General features: G+C 53.9%; 2 protein-coding genes across 7 annotated transcripts in view; both read left to right on the forward strand.

Moving 5' to 3' along the window:
* Positions 1–7,707, forward strand: part of CFAP70 (cilia and flagella associated protein 70) — a 50,715-nt gene extending 43,008 nt beyond the window's left edge. For all 5 annotated transcript variants that reach the window (XM_044304009.1, XM_044304008.1, XM_044304011.1 and 2 more), the window contains 4 exons: positions 6,283–6,372; positions 6,551–6,652; positions 6,822–6,869; positions 7,594–7,707. In XM_044304009.1, the coding sequence (XP_044159944.1) occupies positions 6,283–6,372; positions 6,551–6,652; positions 6,822–6,869; positions 7,594–7,674 (321 nt within the window). In that variant the 3' untranslated portion in view covers positions 7,675–7,707. The remainder of the gene's footprint in view (positions 1–6,282; positions 6,373–6,550; positions 6,653–6,821; positions 6,870–7,593) is intronic.
* Positions 7,708–8,110: 403 nt separating this feature from the next.
* On the forward strand, positions 8,111–22,937 carry WDR90 (WD repeat domain 90). Of its 2 annotated transcripts, none has more exons than XM_044303487.1 (43): positions 8,111–8,201; positions 8,871–8,962; positions 9,186–9,362; positions 9,440–9,578; positions 9,654–9,824; positions 10,068–10,191; positions 10,516–10,586; positions 11,674–11,783; positions 11,867–12,052; positions 12,147–12,203; positions 12,295–12,363; positions 12,591–12,701; positions 12,783–12,928; positions 13,014–13,071; positions 14,056–14,174; positions 14,323–14,484; positions 14,560–14,690; positions 14,778–14,894; positions 14,980–15,215; positions 15,297–15,436; positions 15,511–15,641; positions 15,903–16,033; positions 16,133–16,294; positions 16,383–16,511; positions 16,590–16,723; positions 16,810–16,886; positions 17,393–17,515; positions 17,591–17,767; positions 17,915–17,991; positions 18,287–18,389; positions 18,792–18,913; positions 19,001–19,160; positions 19,610–19,800; positions 20,298–20,466; positions 20,539–20,650; positions 20,765–20,936; positions 21,017–21,139; positions 21,213–21,378; positions 21,462–21,592; positions 21,684–21,827; positions 21,965–22,084; positions 22,196–22,280; positions 22,626–22,937. In XM_044303487.1, exons 1-43 carry the CDS (start codon positions 8,192–8,194, stop codon positions 22,781–22,783), a joined length of 5,523 nt encoding a protein of 1,840 aa, XP_044159422.1. In that variant the 5' UTR covers positions 8,111–8,191; the 3' UTR covers positions 22,784–22,937. The 2 variants fall into 2 exon arrangements, with proteins under 2 accessions (XP_044159422.1, XP_044159423.1); XM_044303488.1 differs by having other exon boundaries at positions 17,396–17,515.
* Positions 22,938–23,073: the final 136 nt, after the last annotated feature.

The raw sequence follows: 23,073 nt of genomic DNA on the forward strand, positions 1-23,073 counted from the left end.
ACAGACCCCGCAAAAGAAAAACCTAAGCGAGCCCTGAAAGAAAATAAACCACCAGAACACCCAAGGGAGGGAATCCAGGGGGGGCAATACTCGCCTCCGTGTCTTTAATAAAACTATGACTTTACGTCATGAAATAGGAAAATCATTAAGTTTTACATCAAGACACGGAGGCTCATATTGCAAGTTCAAAGCCTGTCAATAATGGAAGCAAACAGATGAACTGGAGGACGGAAATAGAACTCCCTGAAAGTGGTAACATTGGACCAATCAGCCAGACGCATGACATCCTCCAACCTGGCCCCCGCAACCGCAAGAGCGGTGGCAGACGCCCCACGTGCAGAGTGGGCCGTGAAGACAGAAGTGTCAACACCCGCCAACGACATCACCCACTTAAGCCAACGTGCCAACGTAGGGCTAGCCACCGGCCCGAACGGATGCCGAATAGAAACGAACAGTTGCGGTCTGGCCGGAGACCTGTGCGCCAGAGTCCTGGACTCGTATTCCCGAAGGCACGCCACCGGGCACAAGATAGGAGAAGAAGGGAAACTAGGGTAGGAAACGAACCGGATGCTAGTCTTAGTACGACGCGAGATATTAAAAGTCACCCCCTCAGGGGTAAAAGAACGCGCGTCATAATCCAGGGCCCTCACATCCGAGACTCTCTTGCACGAGATGAGGCAAAACAACGCCAATAACTTAGCTGACAACTGCCTGAGTGACAGCCCAGAATTGTCGGGCCAAGAGGCCAAGAAGGCCAATACCAGGGAGACATCCCAAGTAGTGGAAAAACGAGGCCGAGGGGGACGAGACAACCGAGCCCCCCGAAGAAGGCGAGACACCGAAGGGTGTTGACCGGCCGCTACCCCCGCGAAACCCACATGGGTCGAAGAAATAGCGGACCGGAACAGGTTGATGGTCCGGTACGCCTTCCCCGCCTCAAACAGAGAGGTGAGGAAAAGCAACAGGTCAGCTACAGGAGCTGAAACGGGATCCAAGTCCCGTTCCAAGCACCAGTTAGCCCAAGTTCTCCAGGCTGCCCGGTAAGATTTTCTGGTGCCGGGAGCCCATGCGCTGTCCAATAGTTGTCGAGTCGCCGTCGAAACTCCCTCGAAAGATCCAGGTGTCCGGAGATCCGGCAAGCCAGCAGTCGCAGGGATCCGTCGAGGAGGAGGGGATGGTGTAGGCCCTGAGGACTGCGCAGGAGATCCAACCGGCTCGGGAGAAGAACAGGGATTTCCACCAGAATCTTCAACAAGGAAGGGAACCAAACCTGGGAACCCCAGAATGGGACTACCAGAACCAGGTCCGCCCGATGGCGGAGAACCTGCAGGAGCGTCCTCGGGATCATCGAGAATGGAGGAAACGCGTACAGGCGGGACCCCGACCAGTCCTGGAGGAATGCATCCACCGCCATCGCCTCCGGGTCCGGACGCCAACTGTAGAACCGGGAGAGCTGTCTGTTGAGCCGCGAGGCGAAGAGATCGACGGACATCGGACCCCACAAGTCCGCAATCGCTGCGAACACCTGCGGATCCAATTGCCAGTCGCTGGCGTCCGCTAGATAGCGCGAGTTCCAATCCGCCTGAACATTGCTCAAACCCGGCAAGTACTCCGCCTGCACCATGATGTCCCTGGACAGGCAAAACGACCAAAAATCCTTGGCCAAACGAGCCAAGGTGGCCGAACGAGTACCTCCCAAGCGGTTGACATACCGGACCGCCGACACGTTGTCCATCCGTAACCTGATACATGCGTTGGCGATCCCGTTGGAGAAGCTCTTCACAGCGAAAGACCCCGCCAGTAGCTCCAACGCGTTGATGTGCAGGAGGGATTCCTCCGCCGACCAGGGTCCCCCGGTGGAGACCCCGTTGCAGTGGGCCCCCCAGCCCTGGAGGCTCGCGTCCGATTCGATCGTCAACTCCGGCAGGGATCCAAAGATCGCTCTCCCGTTCCACGCCTCCAGGTTGGCAATCCACCAACTGAGCTCCTCCCGGGCTTCCGAGTCCAGAACCACCGCGTCCGCAAAGGAGGCACCGGTCCGAAGATGGGCGATCTTCAGTCGCTGGAGAGCCCGATAATGCAGTGGGGCCGGGAACACCGCCTGAATTGACGAGGCCAACAGGCCGATGATGCGGGCCAGATGACGTAACGAAAGATGGGGAGCGAGGAGAGCATGTCTCAACTCCTTGCGGATCGCTCGCAACTTCACCGCCGGCAGGCTGAGTGACTCCGAGAGCGAATCCACCGTGAAACCTAAGAATTCCATCCTCTGGGCCGGAACCAGGCAGGATTTCTCCTGATTGAGGAGGAAACCGAGACCCGACAGTAAGTCCGCCGTCCAGCGTAGATGTTCCAGTAACCCCGCCTTGGACTCGTGCATCAGAAGGATGTCGTCCAGGTAGATGATGAGGCGCACGCCCCGAGTCCTCAACCATGATACGACCGGGCGTAACAGCTTGGTGAAACACCAGGGGGCTGACGACAGTCCGAACGGCAGACAGGTGAACCTCCATACCTCTCCTTCCCACCTGAAACAAAGCAGGTCTCTGGAAGGCGCGGTCACCGGAACCGTCAGGTAGGCATCCTTCAGGTCCAGCTTCACCATCCAGTCCCCCGGGACCAACAAGTCCCGAAGGAGGTGGATCCCTTCCATCTTGAAATGACGGTAACGTACCACCGCATTCAAGGAACGAAGATTGATTACTGGTCTCATTTGTCCATCCTTCTTCTGTACTAGAAAGATATTGCTGATCACAGCCACCGACGCCGGGGGAGCCGGCTCTATCGCCAACTTCTGCCTGAGGGCCTGTAATTCCGCGTCCACCAACGCACGGTCCGTGCGCGATAGGGGAACGAGAGGAGGGGAAGGAATCTGAAAAGGAGACCCCGTGAGCTCTATGAGAAACCCCTTTACCGTAGACAGCACCCACGGGTCCGTGGTAACGAGGCTCCAAGCGTGGGAAAAAAGCCGGAGCCTGCCCCCTACACAAGGTACCATAGAATCCCCGATCTGGGGAGCACTTACCCACGGGTCTGCGATGGTTTGGATTGCCCCGGAAGGAGCGAGACCGCCATTGATTCCCTCTCGTGGAGAAGAACGGCGACGCGTTGCGTGGGTCCTGGAACTGCGGACGATGTCCACCGGAGCCTCTGTTCGCTCCACGGGCCTGGAAATTTGCACGGCCGGACAGGCGGCCCCTACCACTGCCGGCCCGATGAGAGACCCGTCCCTGGAAGACCCTGCGCATAGAAGCTTGGGCCTTGTCAAGCGCAGTAAACGTGCCCACGAACCGGCTCATGTCCTTAATAAAGGACTCGCCGAAGAGGAGGCCTTGGGCGTCCTTCCCTGCCTCAGTAAGCGCCAAATTGGCCAGCTTGGGGTCTATCTTGAATAAGATAGCCTTGCGCCGCTCAATTGCAACGGCCGTATTGGCATTGCCCGTAAGGCAAATGGCCCTCTGGGCCCAGCCCCTCAGCTCCACTGGGTCAATTGGGGTACCCTCACTTTTTGCCGCCTCGGCCATCTCCAAAATCCGAGTCAAAGGACCGAACACATCCAGGATCTTGTCCTGGCAGCTGCGGAGCGCTGAGTCCAGACCCTTCTTTGGGTTCCAACCCGTCTTGGCCAAAAATTGTGACATCTTGGGATCCACCAAGGGGGTGTCACACACCTTATTGGGGACCACTGGACGGGGGCACTCGGCCCTAAGCTTACTGCGCGACTCGCGGCTAAGCGAATGACGCACCCAGTGCTCCAAATACGCTCCCACATGGGGAGAGGGAAGCCATTCAGACGAGCGAGGGTGATGTAAGGCCTCGGGATCGAACATAGGTTCGCCCGCATCATCCAACACCCCTTCAGGGCGGGTAGCAGTGGATGTAGACGCCACAGCCGTGGCAAAGGAGGTTGCCGCAGTGGAGGCCGAGGGGCCCTGCACTGGGGGGGGGAGATCCTCCTCCGAGCCGTATTCAAAGTCCGCCAACACCTCCTCGTCTGAAGCTCTATCTGAGTCAGACAGTTCCGGAGATTGCGCTCTAGCGCTTTTCCATGTCCGCGCCCGTTCTGCCTGGCGGGAGGAGGCCCTTTTCCGTGAGCTAAGCACGGGTTCTGGGGTGGCAAGATGCTCACCAGTCATGGTCCCCTGTGACACAGGGGGATCAACAGAGGCAGGCTGCGGTACGGCAATGTGGCCCTGTACAGGGGCACTAACGGGGTGTGCAGCTAGGGCCTGGGTAACGGTCTGCGAGAGGACGGACGACATGGAGCCCATGGCTGCCATAATCGCGTCCGACACCGAGCGTTGAAGCGCAAGGGCCTGCGCCTCAGCAACATCAGGGTTAAACCCTTCAGTGGGGGAGGGGGCGCGACTGGAGGCAGGAGGGGGGGTGGGTGCAGACATGGCCACTAACGTTAGCAGGGGCTGCGCTGGCACTTAACTAATGGTCCCCAGGAGATAGGCAGGTAACCTGAAGGCAGCGAGGACAGGAGCCGCCGACCGTGCAGGCAACTGGAGGCGAGTGACCGGCAGGAACAGGAAGCGCCGTGAACCCGCCCCCAGAAGCCCGCGAACGGCCGCCCAACGAAGATGGCCGCCGAGATCTCGCGAGATCTCGCAGCCGGCCGATGATAGAGGGTGTCCAAGATGGCCGCCGAGATCTCGCGAGATCTCGCGGCCTCCCTGGAACGCAGGTGCGACGCGAATGGCGCCAAGAAGAGAAGACCCGAACCTCAATCCCGGCAGAGCGCCGGAGAGGTACACCGAACAAGGGGGGGTGGGCGGCAGGGCAGAGCAGAACGCTGGGCGCAGCGCAGGTGGACAACTCAAACGGAACAGGGGAGGATACAAGCGCACAGGCAAGCGCAGAAATACACCCACACCTGCCCAAAAGAGGCAAGGGGGCAAATATAAACGATGGGGAACGCTGCTAGCAAGCAGGGTTAGTCACCCTGTGGAGCGCAGCGCTAAAATACAGAGACACCTAAGACAAAACAACACAGCAGAGACAAAGGTGTACTTAGCTTGGCAGCAGCAAAGAAAGAGGAGGAGCCATAGGAGGAGCGGCCTATTATAGGGGCCATAGGGGAGGGACATTGGTTGCTATGGTTTCCTGTATGTTAATTTTTTCTATCTTTGCTGCTATTGGTGGTTAGTAAAGAAGGAGAAAGCAATATGAGCCTCCGTGTCTTGATGTAAAACTCAGGATCAGTACAGGATAAGTAATGTATGTACACAGTGACTGCACCAGCAGAATAGTGAGTGCAGCTCTGGAGTATAAAACAGGATGTAACTCAGGATCAGTACAGGATAAGTAATGTATGTACACAGTGACTGCACCAGCAGAATAGTGAGTGCAGCTCTGGAGTATAATACAGGATGTAACTCAGCATCAGTACAGGATAAGTAATGTATGTACTCAGTGACTCCACCAGCAGAATAGTGAGTGCAGCTCTGGAGTATAATGCAGGATGTAACTGAGTATCAGTACAGGATAAGTAATGTAATGTATGTACACAGTGACTCCACCAGCAGAATAGTGAGTGCAGCTCTGGAGTATAATACAGGATTAGGCCCCATGCACACGGCCGTGTTTCACAGCCGTGTGCGGGCCGTGGAACCGCGGCCTGGATCCCTCCTGAGAGCAGGAGCGCACGGCGTCACTGGTTGCTATGACGCCGTGCGCTCCCTGCTGCCGCCGCAATACAGTGATACACTGGTATGATCTATACCAGTGTATTACTGTACTGTGCCGGCAGCAGGGAGCGCACGGCGTCATAGCAACCAGAGACGCCGTGCGCTCCTGCTCTCAGGAGGGATCCAGGCCGCGGTTCCACGGCCCGCACACGGCTGTGAAACACGGCCGTGTGCATGGGGCCTAAGAGAATCAGCTTCAGTGACATGCTGTGGCCGGGGCATTTAGATTTAGGTCTAGGGCAGGAAAATGACTATTTTTTCCCCGGGTGACAGAAAGATCATCTACACCTGTGGACCAGACTGAAACTGTCAGATTGGGAACAACCCCCAGGCCCCTGTGTGACATGGCGACACCCGCTCATGGAGCCTCTAGTGCCAGTTTCTGTGCTGCAGCTGAATACCTCACTGTAGCGCCCCCCATGGGATAACATTAGGTATAAAGACAGGAGCCCGCCCGGTCCAGATAGCTCTCCGCAGAGATGTCTGCAGCAATATGGCAGCCGTCATACTGAGTAGACATTTACAGCAGCTGGACATGTACTTACCTCAGTATTTATACTCTGTATTCTCCGTGTTCTTCATATTTCAGTTTGAGAAGGCGAAGACGACTTACCTGCAGGCCTGTAGGCGCTCCCCAACCTGCCTGACCTGGCTGGGAGCCGGCGTCGCTTGTTACAGGGTAAGGTTTTAATCATTCTCTCTGCTTTCTGTTACTGAATGGAAACATTGAGAGACTTATCCAGATCCATTCACGGCTGCTGGACATGGACAAGAATGTTCCCAATCACTGACAGCAAGCAGAGGTCTTGAATCTGGTACGTGCGGAGTATTTCTGAGACTGCTCATTTCATTCCCAGCTTGAGGAGCTGCAGGAAGCGGAGGACGCGCTCTCCGAGGCCAATGCCCTAAATAACAGTAACGCGGAGGTGTGGGGCTACCTGACCCTCGTCTGCCTGAAGGTAAGTGGGAAACCAGACTACTCCACCCAGCATGTGGAAACCTAACCCGAGGCGAGGATGGAGGGGTCTACATATTAGACTTGGGGGAGAGTCGGCTGTAGAGACAACCCCCAATATCCAGACCGGATGTGGAGAAGCTCCTCATACTCATTTATGATATTTCTCGTAGACGAGAAGACAACTGGAGGCCGAACAGTCATACAAATACACCAGGAAGGTGAGTGCTCCTGTGTGCGCTGCCCCTCTAGGGTACAACCCCCATCATTGTAGTCAGCGGCAGTAAGGGGAGCGTTCAGACCTCCTGAGAAAGGGTAAGATGAAAAGATGCCCCCTTACAGGAGATAGAAAATGGGGTATATACTGTATATGGGGGTATATACTGGGATATGGGGGGTATATACTGTATATGAATGTATATACTGGTAGTATACTGTATATGGGGGTATATACTGTATATGGAGGTATATACTGGGTAGTATACTGTATATGGGGTATATACTTGGTAGTATACTGTATATGGGGGTATATACTGTATATGGAGGTATATACTGGGTAGTATACTGTATATGGGTGGGGGTATATACTGGGTAGTATACTGTATATAGGGGTATATACTGGGTAGTATACTGTATATGGGGGTATATACTTGGTAGTATACTGTATATGGGGGTATATACTGTATATGGAGGTATATACTGGGTAGTATACTGTATATGGGTGGGGGTATATACTGGGTAGTATACTGTATATAGGGGTATATACTGGGTAGTATACTGTATATGGGGGTATATACTGTATATGGAGGTATATACTGGGTAGTATACTGTATATGGGTGGGGGTATATGCTGTATATAGGGGTATATACTGGGTAGTATACTGTATCTGGGGGTATATCCGGTACCCGGTCACATACTAATGCATGGTCTTCTGTCTCCCGCAGTTACTTGTACAGGATCAGACCCTGTTGACAGAGATCCAGCAGCTCCAGGAGGAGGTGGGCTTCGGAGACCCGTCCTTCTGATTACACCTACAGGACAGAGGCCCCCCCCCCCCCCCCCCATGACCAGGGATTTCGGGAGGATATAGGGCTTTCATACATTTCTATCAATAAAGTTGTTTACAAATATCTTCTCCGTTTTCTTTTAATATATCCTGCAGTGTAAAGCATGGATGATTGTGTCCTTGTGGTCAGGTGATTTTAATTGATTTATCTTTTACAAGAACAGCCTGGAGTCTTGCAGAGCACAGTAAACAGGATGAGGGGAACGTGCAAGCCCAGGCAGGGGGCCGTCAGGGGCCTACGGGGACCGCTCGGGCCGAGGAGCCGCAGTCACTGAGCTGAATGCTGACTCTTCCATCCGTATATATAGGCAGCGGCGGTTGCCTGGCAACATGTTAGCTCTGCACTACGTCATTAGCCTGCGACCGGTCTCCAGGGGCGGGGCGACGCTCTGGAATGGTCGTTAGGGCTGGAGGTGACGTCACCGGTGTACAGACAGTTGGTCACGGCGGGAGGATTGAGCTGCGGACTGGGAGCTATGGCTGGAGGTGAGGAAAACCGGGCGATAAGTAATACGGGTGGTGATATGTTATATAGGGGGTCACGGGGGGTGGTGATATACAGGGGGCAGGGGAAATGACTTGCTAAAGTCTCCCCCGCCTTTATTCTGCGTTCTGCAGCAGGGTATATGGTGAAGTTACATCAATACTGGGGGGCATCTCTCAGCTGTCACTGGTGGGCGATTATATGGGGGGATCACTGGCGGGCGATTATATGGGGGGGGGGGATCACTGGCGGGCGATTTATATGGGGGGGATCACTGGCGGGCGATTTATATGGGGGGGATCACTGGCGGGCGATTATATGGGGGGGATCACTGGCGGGCGATTATATGGGGGGATCACTGGCGGGCGATTATATGGGGGGGGGGGAATCACTGGGGGTGGTGATATGTTATATAGGGTGCAGGGGAAATGACTTGCTAAAGTCCCCTCCCCCCCCACCTTTATTCTGCGTTCTGCAGCAGGGTATATGGTGAAGTTACATCAATACTGGCTGGTGATTATATGGGGGGATCACTGGCGGGCGATTATATTGGGGGGGAGTCACTGGTGGGCGAGGATATGAGGGGTCACTGGCGGGCGACTGTTTGTGGGGGGGATTACTGCCATGTGATTTGGCATCTAATGTGGTTTTTCCCTTCCACATTTGCGCAGTTTGGCAGCACCCGTTCGTGAATGTTTTTAAGCACGTGCAGCTGGAGGAATGGAAGCGATCGAGCAAGGAAGGCGACGTCACCGCTCTCATGGTAACCGCCACGTTATCGGTTCTAGTACTGTGGGGGCGTGACAGCAGCGCGTGTCATGTGACGGCTCATAGACACCCTGTACTGTGTGCGCTGCCATCGCCCTCACACTCTGTGATCTGCACGTTTGCAGCAGCTCTGCTTTCTGGCATTGTGTTACCACTAAGTGGGTTGTTTCCTGGTAACGCCCGCATCTCGCCCTCATCCTGTAACCTTCCCTCTGCAGGACAGAAGCCTGCGGTGCACCGTCTACAAGATCCGGGGGTCCGTCCCTGCAGGAAACTACATCCAGATCCCCAAGACCAGTTCCCAGAGTCTGGGGCTGACCGGGCGTCACCTCTACGTGCTGTTCAGGCCGATACCCGGGAAGCATTTTGTGGTCCACGTGGACGTGAGCGCAGAGGTAAGACGGGGGAGGGGTGGACACAGTAGTAGATATTGAAGAAGGGCCTGTGTGACCTCCCATGTCCTTCTTTCCAGGACGGTCAGACCATCCGAATCTCCTTCTCCAACCTCTTCAAGGAGTTTAAGTCCACGGCCACGTGGCTGCAGTTCCCGTTCGTGTGCGGAGCGGTGAAGGGTTCAGTGTATGACAGCACAGCGCAGAGCGCCCGTCAGGGTGAGTGCACGGAGCATGTGCGACCCTCATCCACTGATAGGTGGACATGGTTCAACTGCCTCTTTCCCTCCTCAGGTCTGGTGGGCCCGGCTCCGTCGGGGTCCCGGTGGACGTGTCTATTGCTGGACCTCCGCTATATCCTGTCTTTGTACCTGAGCCGGACATACAGCCATCTGAGGAGCGTCAAGCTCTGCTCCAATCTACTGGTGAAGAACCTAGTGACCAGCGACCTCATCTTCAACCCTGGTAAGAAGGGAGAGTATATGTGCGTCTCCTGTGAGAGGACGGCCGGTGAAGCTTAGAGGGGGTGTCCACCTGGGACACCTTCTCCAGGAGGCATTTGCCTGGGTGACCGCTGATGCCCCTTGCGATTAAGGCAAAGGTGTCTGTGATGACTCTTAGAGACTGGGTCCCAAATCTGTCATTCCTGCCCTTGTCTAAAGAGGACACTCCCCCTTAAAGGGTAACTCATTCTGGCTGTCGTTCCAGCAATGACTTACACGGAGGCCCGGCAGTCCAAGGCTTTACAAGATGGAGTTGCTCCGATGCCCCGGGAGATGGCATTTCCGGTTCCTAAAGGAGAGAAATGGGACGACCTGTACGACTTCATAAGGTGAGTAAGAAACCCCTTCAAGGTGATGTAAAAGGTAAACTCCATCCGGCCACCGCCCCCTCCCCCAGAGTATGCCCACATGTGTCTTGTCTGCAGAGAGGAAGCTGGCGGTGCAGAGCGCACCCGCAGGCAGCGACCATTGCATATCTATCAATAAGCACTGGAAATACCAGAATGCCTCTGTCCGTGACGGGCTGTGACATCCTCTGACACGCCACGGCGACACCTCAGAAGTTTTCATCACTGGGAATCTGAGCCAGGCCCCCGCTGAGCACTTCAGGGTAAAGTATTTCTTCAGTAAGAAGTTATTGGACTTTCTTTCAGGTTTCCTTCAGACGCCTCCAAGCTGCCCTACGATTCCATCCAGAAGGGACAGTCGTCCACAGCAGCCCCAGGTGAGAGACTATGATCGCTCTGCTGAGGTCTTCTAAGGGAGACCATAAGCAAGCAGACATCTCCCTGATATAGACCGGCGGAGAATATGACACATCTCTTACTGTGTACATACATTATCCTGTATTACACTCCAGAGCTGCACTCACTATTCTGCTGGTGCAGTCACTGTGCACATACATTACATTACTTATCCTGTATTACACTCCAGAGCTGCACTCACTATTCTGCTGGTGCAGTCACTGTGTACATACATTACATTACTTATCCTGTATTACACTCCAGAGCTGCACTCACTATTCTGCTGATGCAGTCACTGTGTACATACATTACATTACTTATCCTGTATTACACTCCAGAGCTGCACTCACTATTCTGCTGGTGCAGTCACTGTGTACATACATTACTTATCCTGTATTACACTCCAGAGCTGCACTCACTATTCTGCTGATGCAGTCACTGTGTACATATATTACTTATCCTGTACTGATACTGAGCACATCCTGTATTATACTCCAGAGCTGCACTCACTATTCTGCTGGTGCAGTCACTGTGTACATACATTACTTATCCTGTACTGATCCTGAGTTACATCCTGTATTATACTCCAGAGCTGCACTCACTATTCTGCTGGTGCAGTCACTGTGTACATACATTACATTACTTATCCTGTACTGATCCTGAGTTACCACCTGTATTATACTCCAGAGCTGCACTCACTATTCTGCTGATGCAGTCACTGTGTACATACATTACTTATCCTGTACTGATCCTGAGTTACATCCTGTATTATACCCCAGAGCTGCACTCACTATTCTGCTGGTGCAGTCACTGTGTACATACATTACATTACTTATCCTGTATTACACTCCAGAGCTGCACTCACTATTCTGCTGATGCAGTCACTGTGTACATACATTACTTATCCTGTACTGATCCTGAGTTACATCCTGTATTATACCCCAGAGCTGCACTCACTATTCTGCTGGTGCAGTCACTGTGTACATTACATTACAGATCCTCAGTTACACCCTGTATTGTACTCCAGAGCTGCGCTCACTGTTCTGGATGTGTTTCCTCTCTCCGCAGGCGCCCCTCCCTCTCGCAGTCCTCTTCGGGAACGCCCCCGCTCTGTCACCGTCAGTAAACCCGTGCAGGACAGAGTCTCCCTCATCCAGCAGATTACGACCCCCAGACCGGTCAGCCGTTTCCTCCGTGGTTCCCCCGCGTGGCCGCCCCTCTCTGGTCTCGGTCACCACATATTGCGTCTTCTGTTTTTCAGCTTCCCCGCCGCAGTCTCCTAAATGCTGACTCCATCCCTGAGCGCTACCTGTCCGTGTGTGGGAGACCAGGAGAGGACGCAGAGCCGGAGAGCAGCGCGGGGGAGGAGGATGATGGCGGGGTTCATGTGTACGCACACAGAGGACGGGATCTCGCCATCCACAGGCATTCGGCTGACCTGGAGAAGGTGACATCGCGCTGTCCGCCATGTTGTCTGGTACATTGGGGGGGGGGGGGGGTCTCCCTGCTGCAGCCGTTCTTACTTCTCCCTTGTCTCGCAGGTCGTTCACACGACGACCCCCAGACCGGCCATGTTATCGGCAGAACCTGAGGGGAAGGTGAGATCAGGGGGAGCGGCGTCGCCCAGCACAATGGGGGTCGGGGGTCCTAGTTTGTGGCGTCCATGTTCACCCCCATCTTACTTTCCAGAAGCTTCTTCCTGATCCAATCCTGAAACTGAGAAGAATCATCGGCTTCGGAGGCGGCACCGAGCGATGTGTGAGTGACTGGTATTACTACTACTCCCATCAACCTTATTACTGCTACTCCTAGCATCCTCTTTACTGTCCTGTCCATGAAACCCTTATATTACTACTACACCCAGCATCTTTTGTAGTGCCCTGTCCATCCTATCCTGGTATTACTACTACTCCCAGCATCCTTTGTTTCGTCCTGTCCATCCCATACTGCTATTACTACTACTCCCAACATCCTCTGTGTTGCAGGCTCTGTGGACTCGCGCCGGTTGCTCGGTGGTCTATCCGTGTCACGCTGTGATCGTGGTGCTGGATGTGGAGAGCGGAGATCAGCGGCTCCTCCTGGGACACACTGACAAGGTAACGTCTCCTGTAGGCAGAGGCCACCCTGGGCGCCAGCTGCCCCTTCTCTCTGCCAACACCGCTGTGCTGTCCCTGCAGGTGTCTGCCCTGGCATTTAACGGGAGCTGCACCCTCCTGGCCTCCGCACAGACTGGCGCCCTCAGCATGGTGCGGCTCTGGGACTTTGAGAAGGGCGACTGCCTGGCCATGTTCAGGACGCACGCGCACTCCATGTGCTACCTCAGGTCAGTCATAGAGATAATCCGGGGAACGGCGCCACCTAACGGCCGGGGCTTTGTAATCATCCTGCGCGTATCATGTCTCTTTCAGCTTCTCACACAGCGGAGCCGTTCTCTGTGGAGTCGGGAAGGACGGACACGGGAAAAATGTAAGCTAGAATCCAAATCAATATTCAGAGACCTGCAGAATAGTGATTGCAGCTCTGGAGTATAATACAGGATGTAACTCAGGATCAGTACAGGATAAGTAATGGATGTACACAGTGACTGCACCAGCAGAATAGTGAGTGCAGCTCTGGAATATAATACAGGATGTAACTCAGGATCAGTACAGGATAAGTAATGTATGTACACAGTGACTGCACCAGCAGAATAGTGAGTGCAGCTCTGGAGTATAATACAGGACGTAACTAAGGATCAGTACAGGATAAGTAATGTATGTACACAGTGACTGCACCAGCAGAATAGTGAGTGCAGCTCTGGAGTATAATACAGGATGTAACTCAGGATCAGTACAGGATAAGTAATGTATGTACACAGTGACTGCACCAGCAGAATAGTGAGTGCAGCTCTGGAGTATAATACAGGACGTAACTAAGGATCAGTACAGGATAAGTAATGTATGTACACAGTGATCGCACCAGCAGAACAGGGAGTGCAGCTCTGGAGTATAATACAGGATGTAACTCAGGATCAGTACAGGATAAGTAATGTAATGTATGTACACAGTGACTGCACCAGCAGAATAGTGAGTGCAGCTCTGGAGTATAATACAGGACGTAACTCAGGATCAGTGCAGGATAAGTAATGTATGTACACAGTGACTGCACCAGCAGAATAGTGAGTGCAGCTCTGGAGCATAATACAGGATGTAACTCAGGATCAGTACAGGATAAGTAATGTAATGTATGTACACAGTGACTGCACCAGCAGAATAGTGAGTGCAGCTCTGGAGCATAATACAGGATGTAACTCAGGATCAGTACAGGGTAAATAATGTAATGTATGTACACAGTGACCGCACCAGCAGAATAGTGAGTGCAGCTCTGGAGTATAATACAAGATGTAACTCAGGATCAGTAATGGATGTTCACAGTGACTACAATATATTTGGTGCCTGCTTCTCCCCACAGATGGTGGTTGTGTGGAACACGTCTCAGGCTAGCCGCGGTGGTGAAGTGGTCGTCCTGGCGAAGGCTCATACAGACGTAGATATCCAGACTATGAAGATCGCCTTCTTTGATGACACCAGGTATTTGGTGCTGTAGAGACTATGGCATATTATTAGCGATGGTGCCATCAGCTGACGTGTCACGATGTAGCGCACACGCATCCTCGTGGTATTTTGGATGAGCGTGCGTCTTCCACACCGTCCTGTGACCCGTCTCTTCTCTTTGCAGGATGGTCTCATGTGGCCGGGACAATGTGCGTTTATGGCGGGTACGAGGCGGGGCACTGCGGTCCTGCCCAGTTAATTTGGGGGAGTACCACAACCTGGAGTTCACAGACCTGGCGTTTGAAGTTGGACACAGCCCTGACCGAGAACTTGAAGAGCGAACCCTGTGAGTAGAGGTCGCACTGACCGCGGCTGCCTGAATCCCGGACTTACGGCTGACTTACCACCCTGTCCCTATCAGCTACGTGTGCAGCCGCAGCGGGCACATCCTGGAGATAGACTACAAGAATGTGTCGCTGAGCAACGTGCGCCGCCTACAGACGACTCCGGCCCAGCATGGCGAGCGGCGGGAGAAGACGACCTTCAGTTCTGGTAAGGCGCCATCTAGTACTGAGCGGCCATATTGTGTCTTATGGGTCATGCTCATCATATTATGACGCCAATCATTTATATCATCAGGTCCTGGCATAGCCATAAACAGCGTCTGTGTGTCTGCCACCTACTGTGCCACCGGATCTGAGGACGGCTACATGCGGCTGTGGCCCTTAGACTTCTCTGGGGTCTTCCTGGAGGCAGGTGAGTTGCTGGTAGAAGCGGTACTGATCAGGTAGGTGGTGCACAGCAGGCGCCTGATACTGACCATATATGACTCCCCCCGCAGAGCATGAGGGTCCGGTCAGCTGCGTGTCCATCAGTCCCGAGGGTCTGCGCGTCCTGTCCTGCACTAGAAGTGGGGAGCTCGGGGTCCTAGATGTTCCTTCCCGGGGATACCAGACCCTCATGCGCTCTCACACCGATTCGCTGCTTGCCTTCTCCGCTCACCCTTCTTACCCTCAGCTCGCCACTGTGTCCGGCGACAAGACCATCCGGATCTGGGACGTGGTCTCCCTGCAACAGGTAGTGGCGCGGTGCATCCGTAACGCATCTGCCTCTGCTGTGTACGGGAGGTGACCGCTCCGCTTGCTCTTGTGTTTGCAGTTGTATGACTTCACAGCCAACGAGGAGACCCCGTGCACCGCGGCCTTCCACCCCGTCCAGCAGGCCCTGGCCTGCGGCTTCAGCAGCGGGGCGGTACGCTATTTTGATGTGGCCGCGACCGCTCTACAAGCAGAGCACAAGTGAGTGTGGAGGAGGGGTGCTGCTGAAAAATATCGGATTATTGGGACTATAACTCCTGTACTTCTCCGCGCAGGCAGCACCGAGGAGCCATAACCGGCCTTCTCTTCTCTCCGGATGGCGGTCTGATGTACAGCGCCTGCTCCATGGGGTCACTTGCTCTCTACAGCGTTGGTCACAGAGAGCAGCACGTGGTGCGGGTGCTCGGTGAGTGCGGGGAACATCGGGTGTAGGGACCATGATGGCTCCAGATTCTGCACAGGGAGGGGTCAGAAGCAGGATGGTTCTTCATATACACCTGGTGTTGTTACAGTGTGTCAGTGCAGGCGGTCCTGTACTCTACTCTGATATACACTGATACATTGTAACAAACTCGGTAGATCCGAAATGGTTTTATTACCCTCAGGCTTTCGTTCACCTACAGAAAGCAGAGATCTGCAGAATTTTCACTTCTGTTTCCTTGCTCAGGTAACGTGGTATGCAAGAGCTCAGAGCAGGGCCCTCGGGCGCTGACTCTCAGCAGGGACGGTCGCCTCTTGGCCTTCGTCGGACCTACCGAATATACGGTGACCTTCATGGAGGGACGCTCATTGGATGAGGTAATAGACAGTTAAAGGGGTGACCTGCATGGATGCAGTAGAGGGGTCCCTGCTGTGTGGCCCACCTTCCCCATGCTGCCCTCTCTTGGTGTTTTCCAGGTCCTGCGGGTTGATGTTAGTATACTGGACTTGGACAGCACCAGGCTGGACTGCGCCCTGGGCATCGCATTCAGTCCCCTCCGTCCTTACCACCTTCTGGTGTCCACCTCTGGAAACAAGATTCTGTGGCTGGACCCCACTACTGGTCGGCTGATGAGAGAGGTGAGTCTCCTCTGCGTTATCATACATGGGGGCGTGCCGCCCGCATCTCTGCTGCCATCTACAGGTGACTTGTCTGTCCCCCCCCCAGGTCACAAATGTGCACAAAGAGCACTGCTCCTTGGTGGCGGTGAGTGAGGATAACCGCTACCTCGTGACAGCCGGGGACCGGATCCTGAAAGTGTGGGATCGTGGCCTGGCAGGACATTCGCGCCCGCAGGTAAGTTTGCCATGTCTGTATGTGGGCGTCCTCCCTCCTCTACGTGTATTCACGTTGCTGTGTCCCGCTCTTCTTCAGGTGTTCATCGGGCACTCTGAGCCGATTCAGCAGGCGGAGTTCTCCCCCGATCAGCAGCACGTGATCACTGCCGGAGACGCCATTTTTATTTGGGACTTTGAAGCAGCTCCTGACGCTGGCAGTCAGGATGTCAGGTGGGCTTATCACCGCACTGAATAATATAATTGCTTCTATTCGCTGACAGTTATATGAGTTACTATCATTCTCTTCCTGTCTGCAGCCATGCAGGGTGTCTGCCCACTGTCCGCCAGTCTAGCATCATGGGGCGTCTGCCGCTCCCCCTCCAATCCAGCGCCGGTAAGTGAGTTTTAGATCTTAACTTTCTGATACTTTATGTTTCGGTTTTTCGTTGTAGAAATCTCTGCTTGCTGTAGGTGAATGGAAAGATTCATTGCTTATATTCAGAGGGTGAAAACTCACCCTTACCTTAGTCCTGTTCATACAACTGTTTGGTTTGTTACAGTGTATCAGTTTTACGTTAAAGCTATGAACCTGGAGTTTAGCACAGGGGGAAAGTTGTCCTGAAGTTGTGTTTGCCTGCCTGGTCAAGATCACTGCTTGCTGACAGAAGTGATTGGCGATTGCTCATATCCAGCTGACGCAGAGGCAGGTTAGACCCCTGATACTCTGACCAAGCAATACAGCTTTGTGAGCCGCGCGTGACTAGGACGCATTTCCAGGCCTGGTTGTAAAGAAGGTTTTTACTCACTGACAGCAAGCAGAGACCATGAAGTTTAGGTTTATTCAAAAGCTGTAGAAGATTCTGCAGAAGACTTTATCTTTAATCTTTTTTTATCCCACAGCAGATCAGAGAAGAGACTCCACGTTCATCTCCAGTGGGATGCCTCGGGTGGCGGCCCCTCGCCCCTGTGTCTCCTCTCCCCCCCGCCTGGATATCAGCCCGGTGCAGCGCGCAGAGAACACGGGTGAGAGGACCTGCCAGTCCTTTATGACCGGGCCCGGATACTGGTGGCCTCCTAAATCCTTGTCCTTCTGTCCAGAGTCGGATGATGAAGATCTCGGGCAAGTCGTCCACGAGGAGTCTAAGGTAGAAGAGGTGGACGTCGAGGATCCGGAGGAAAGCGGCGGCGAGTCATCCCTCGTCATCATCGAAAACCGTCTGAACAGGAGCGATCTGCCCCGGAGCAGAGGTGGCATCAGCGCCAGCCCAGCCGCAGGTAAGAAGGGAGCGACCACCGACCAGTACTGAGAATACTCAGTCTATGGCAGCACTGGAGCTGTAGAGAAACCACAACTCCCAGCATGCCCTGACAGCCAAACAGTGGTCTCCAGTAATCTGAGTCCTGCTGGTCTTCATTTCTTAGGTCTGCAGCCGGACCCCCCACGCCCTGATGTCTACACGCACTTCACCCCTCGTTTTAAGAGTTCCTTCCCAGTCCAGGTAAGAGGAGAACCCCAACAAGAACTTTGGATGGTGGGGTGATAGTCCGCTGATCCCTCATGATATCAGAGGGGTTGTCGGAGTATAGGGGACTAGTATACAGCGCCCCCTGCTGGGGGATGTACAGGGTAAGCCTAGAGTCCGGGACCACTCAGGGATTGGGTTGATTCCATTGTATTAGACCAGAGACGCCCCCTTCCCCTTCTCCTCTTCCATATTGAAATCTGTCATCCTGAGAAGCCTTATTCTAAGGGGGGGTCATCTTCTTGACATTGGAGTGGTTTATGTTTTGCAGGCGGCGTGCCATCCTCCAGCCGGGCAGGAGAGGTTGGTCCTCAGGGCAGTGATTGGGTATAATGGCAACGGGCGGGGGAACATGGTGTGGAACCCGGATACAGGTAAGATGCAACAAACTTCCCCTATTTAAAGGGGGCTCCCGGTTTTATGTAAATACATGGTTTTTAAGGATTCTTCTTGCTGGCAGTGAATGGCAATAGAGGCTGAAAACCTGTCTACCTAATTGAGCATTCACAGCTGAAGGTTTGTTACAGTTGCATCCAATCTAGATAAACGGTCTGTGAGGAAACAGTCTCTTTCTTGCACTGATACATTGTAGCGAATCATCAGTAGAAGAAAGAGATCTGTGTTCACCTTACAATTGTAACAAACCCTCAGCTGGAAGATGTATTTGGATTTTCAGCCTCTGGACGTTCCCATTTACTGACAGAAAGCAGGGATCTTGAAAAAATGTAAAGTTACAGAGCATAAGAATTGTCCCCTCACACGGGCGTCTCCTGCAGGGTTCTTCGCTTACACGAGCGGCTGTGTGATCGTGGTGGAAGATCTGCATTCTGGGTCACAGCGTCACTGGCTCGGACACCCTGAGGAGATCTCCACCCTGGCGCTCACCCATGACGCTCAGGTAGGTAGCCTCCCACCCCCCCTTCCTGCATCTCCTATCAGCCTGACCATGTCCACGTGTGGCTGAGCCTCCTCTTCCTCCGCACAGATCCTGGCCTCCGCCTCTGGCTCCGGGGACGGATCTTCCTTCTGTCAGATCAGAGTCTGGACCACACAAGATGGATCCTGCGTAAAGGTCCTGCAGGGCCACCGCTCCGAGGTCCAGGCCATGAGCTTCTCCAGGGACGACCGGTGCCTGCTCACTGTGGGTGAGTGCGGAGGAGGGGACTACCGTCACCCCAAGTGTCAGTGCATGCTGGGGGTTGTGCTGCAGAGTCATAGGTGGAGGACCACTGCTTCGGAGGATTCTTCCGGGTGTCGCTCCTCCTTGTTCCTCAGGGGCTGTACTTGGCCCAGATGCTCCTCCCCCACAATGAGGTGATTTCTGCGGAGAGTCTCGCTCAGTAGTTATCCCAAATATTCACTGCCCACAATTCGGTGGGTGTCCTGAGAGGTGGCCCCTCTATTACTAGTCTATACGATGATAGGGCCCCTTTTAAAATGACACGTGATAAACCTTACTTTATATAGCTGGGGATGCGCTCCTTGGTGTCAGGCTCCGCCCCCTGCTCTGGACTTAACAGTGTATATGGAGTTCCCCTTTAACACTTATCCTTATCGTCCCCGTATATTGTATTAAGCCATGTACTGCCTCCAGGTGACTACAGGGACGGGACCCTCGCGTTGTGGAGCACCAGGACCTATGAGATGCTGGCGAGCAGTAAGCTGTCCGCGCCCGCACACGCCGCGGCCTTTAACCCCTCACACGCCGACACCTTTGCTTGCGTCAGCAGCAGGACTGTGAACTTTTGGCGATTGGAAGACAATGGGACGTCATGTCAGATGAAGGTAAGTCCCATGATGCATGGTCGTCAGAGTCATGAGCTTGGACCCCAGAAGTTCCTAGGAGGAGGGGGACTCAAGAATGAGTAAAGAGCATAAACCAGACCACGTGGCTATGACAACACTTCCCGTCCTGTGCTCTTGTCATAGGATGGAGAATCCCCGTCCTCGTCAGTGTTCACACCTGACACTATTCATGGGGCAGCAGTGTCCCTATAACCCCTATATAGTAGGGGGTCAGAGCACCGACGGGAAGTGTTGTCATGTGGACGTGCAACATCCGTAATATTAAACATGATGGAGATAAGTGGTGATTAAGATCTATGCAGGGTCTCCATGACAACCTGACATCTGATGATGTCATCAGACTCTCTCAGTAGTGCAGCCTCAGGCTTCCGGCTTGTGATCAGATCTCAGCAGCAAAGCAACACATCGCCAAACTGTTTTCAGGTTTCTCCTAAACCGCGACTGCTGCCTCTTTAACCCCTCCTGTCCCTCCCTAGGTCTACAGAGCAGCTGTTCCGGACAAGGTTGGCGTAGCAGAGCTGACCTCGCTGACTTATAACGCGACCTCCCTGCTGTACACCGGCTGTAGCACGGGGCAGGTGTGTGTGTGGGACGCCCAGACTCACCGCTGCTTCATGACCTGGGAAGCGGACCATGGGGAGATAGGTGAGTGCCCGCTCCGCAGCCGCCCTCCACTGACGCCACGTACACGTGTAACTCCTGTGCTCCGCTGCTCAGGTGCCCTGCTGTGCCGAGGGAACCGGCTGCTGACCGGCAGTAACACCCGCAGGATCCGACTCTGGTCTGTGGCCGCCGTGCAGGAGCTGAGGGACAAGGGCTCCGAGGCCAGGTATGAAGAACCTCCCAGCTCCTGGGGGCAGTGAATGGTGACGGCACTACGGTATATGCTGCTGCCCTCTGAGAAACTGGAAATAAATCACTGAATGGCCATTTTTCTCTCCAGCACTTCCTCCGTCCTCATGGAACAAGAGATGACACTGGACGGCGCCATTGTCAGCGCTTCATTCGATGATGCCCTGGACATGGGCATCGTGGGCACCACGGCTGGCACCTTGTGGTACATCAACTGGGTGGAGAACACCAGCATCCGTCTCATCAGTGGTCACCGGAACAAGGTACGAGCCACGACGATGGCAGAGGAGCGGAATGTATATCCATGGCTGAGTGTAAGGGTCCGCGTCTTCTGTTTCTGCAGGTGATGGGTTTAGTGGTGGGTCCGGGGGAGACGCACTGCGCCACGTGCGGGGAGGACGGCAGCGTTTGCATCTGGTCGCTTCACAGCTGTGAGCTGCTCCTTCAGTTCCAAGTCCTCAACCAGGTAACGGCAGCCTCCCTCACCGCCCTCTAAGAGGGCTTCATCCCACCCTCCTGACACCAGTCATCTCCCGCAGAGCTGCCTGTGCCTGGACTGGAATCGCCACGCAGCGTCAGGTCCGAGGTTAGCGGCCGGCTACAGCGACGGGACCATCCGCTTCTTCAGCGTGTCCAGGACGGAGATGGAAATGAAGATCCATCCCCACCCGTGTGCGGTGACTGCCGTGGCCTTCTCCCTCACCGGTCAGTGATGTAGCAGAGCTTGCACGGCTCAGGGCAGATGAGGGGACAGTGTGTAGTGACCACCTCATGTCATGGTCTCACAGGTGACGTTCTGCTGTCTGGTGGGAAGGACGGCCTGATGGCGGTCAGCAGCCCGCAGACAGGAATGACCATCCGGGTACTGAGCGACCACAAGGGGTCGCCCATCAGCACCATCCAGTTCTCCCCCAGGAAGGTAACGTGTAGTAGGACGTTCCCCCCCCCCCCCAGACCCCCTTCTCCGCTGACTCTCAGATATTAACCCTGTTTCTGCCATCTTTGTGAAGCCTGAAGAACTCGGCCTTCAAGGAGGAGAGATCTGGTTGGCTGCCAGTTCAGATCGGCGGGTTAGCATCTGGGCCTCTGATTGGGCGAAGGATAAGTGCGAGCTCTTGGACTGGTTGAGCTTCCCGGCCCCTGACAGCGAGAAGGTGAGCGGAGCCATGGAAAGGCCCAAGACGTCCGAAATGCAAGGCAGCAAAGTTCATGAGATCTTATGATCGCAGCTGTGGCTGTAACTAGAGTAGATGTAACACTGGATCTGTGATTCCGATGTTTTTCTATGCAGGAAGCAGATTCGCCAGTTCCGACCCTTGCAGCTTTCTGTCCATGGCAGCCTGGCACGGTGGTGTACACGGGGTATGGGGCAGAGAAGGAGGCGCTCTTCTACAGCCTGGCACAGAAGCAGGTAATGTGAAGTCTGTGCTCTGTATAGACCCCAATCTGCAAGCGCTCACCCTTGGGCACTATGTATTGTATATCTACCCCCTGCCATATTCAGCCTCGTCTTGTCCTGCAGGTTCTGCTGAGGATCCCGCTCTCGCATTTTGCTGCATCTCTGTCCATGTCGCCGGTGGCATCGCTCCTGGTCGTGGGCAGCAACGGTAAGTCCGACCGTCCTGAGGAGCTGGCGACGTACAATGTATGGATACAGCATAAAATGGCTGCAGATTGCGGCTGGTCCCTCTGAATGGGCGTGGCGGGCATTTATCTGCTGATACATTGTAACAAACTGGAGAGAGAATGGCGCCGCTGACAGGATTGTCGAGACGGGATACAATTGTAACAAACCCTCAACTGTGATAAATGCATCAGGTCTGCACAGGTTTTCAGTTGCCATTCACTGAGAGCAAGCAGAGATGTTGAGGAACACACTGTATTTTTAACAGCTGCAGAACGCATACAATGGAGCTGGAAGGTTTTAACCCTTTTGGTGTCTGTCTCTGCAGAGCGCCTCCTGCGTGTCATTGACTCGTCGGCTGGCACACAGCAGGACTTCTGCGCCCACGATGACGGCGTTCACTTGTGTCGGGTGTCACCATCCGGGAACCTGCTCTTCACCGCCTCCTACAACCAGGTGCTGGTCTGGGACGTCCAGAGCGCCTGAGCAGTCATGTGACCATTCCTCCGCCGCTGCTCTAGCTGGGACTTGTGTATATAGTTTGTACAGCAGAAGGATCATCCTCTGGGTGGCGCTTTTTACCGGAAATTTGAAGTTTTTGTACTTTAATTTAAAGAAAATTAAAAAAAAAATCTGAATATTTTTTTTGTCATTTTCCATTACTGTGCACAGTTTATAAAGTTATTTTTGATTTAGATTTTTTTTTTTTTTAAAGAACTTCCTCTGAGATCTCCAGTGTCTAAGTCCTTGATATTTCTGGCAAAGCTGACTGACAA

Source organism: Bufo gargarizans, chromosome 8, assembly GCF_014858855.1.
Source record: "Bufo gargarizans isolate SCDJY-AF-19 chromosome 8, ASM1485885v1, whole genome shotgun sequence".
NCBI classification, from domain to species: Eukaryota; Metazoa; Chordata; class Amphibia; order Anura; family Bufonidae; genus Bufo; species Bufo gargarizans.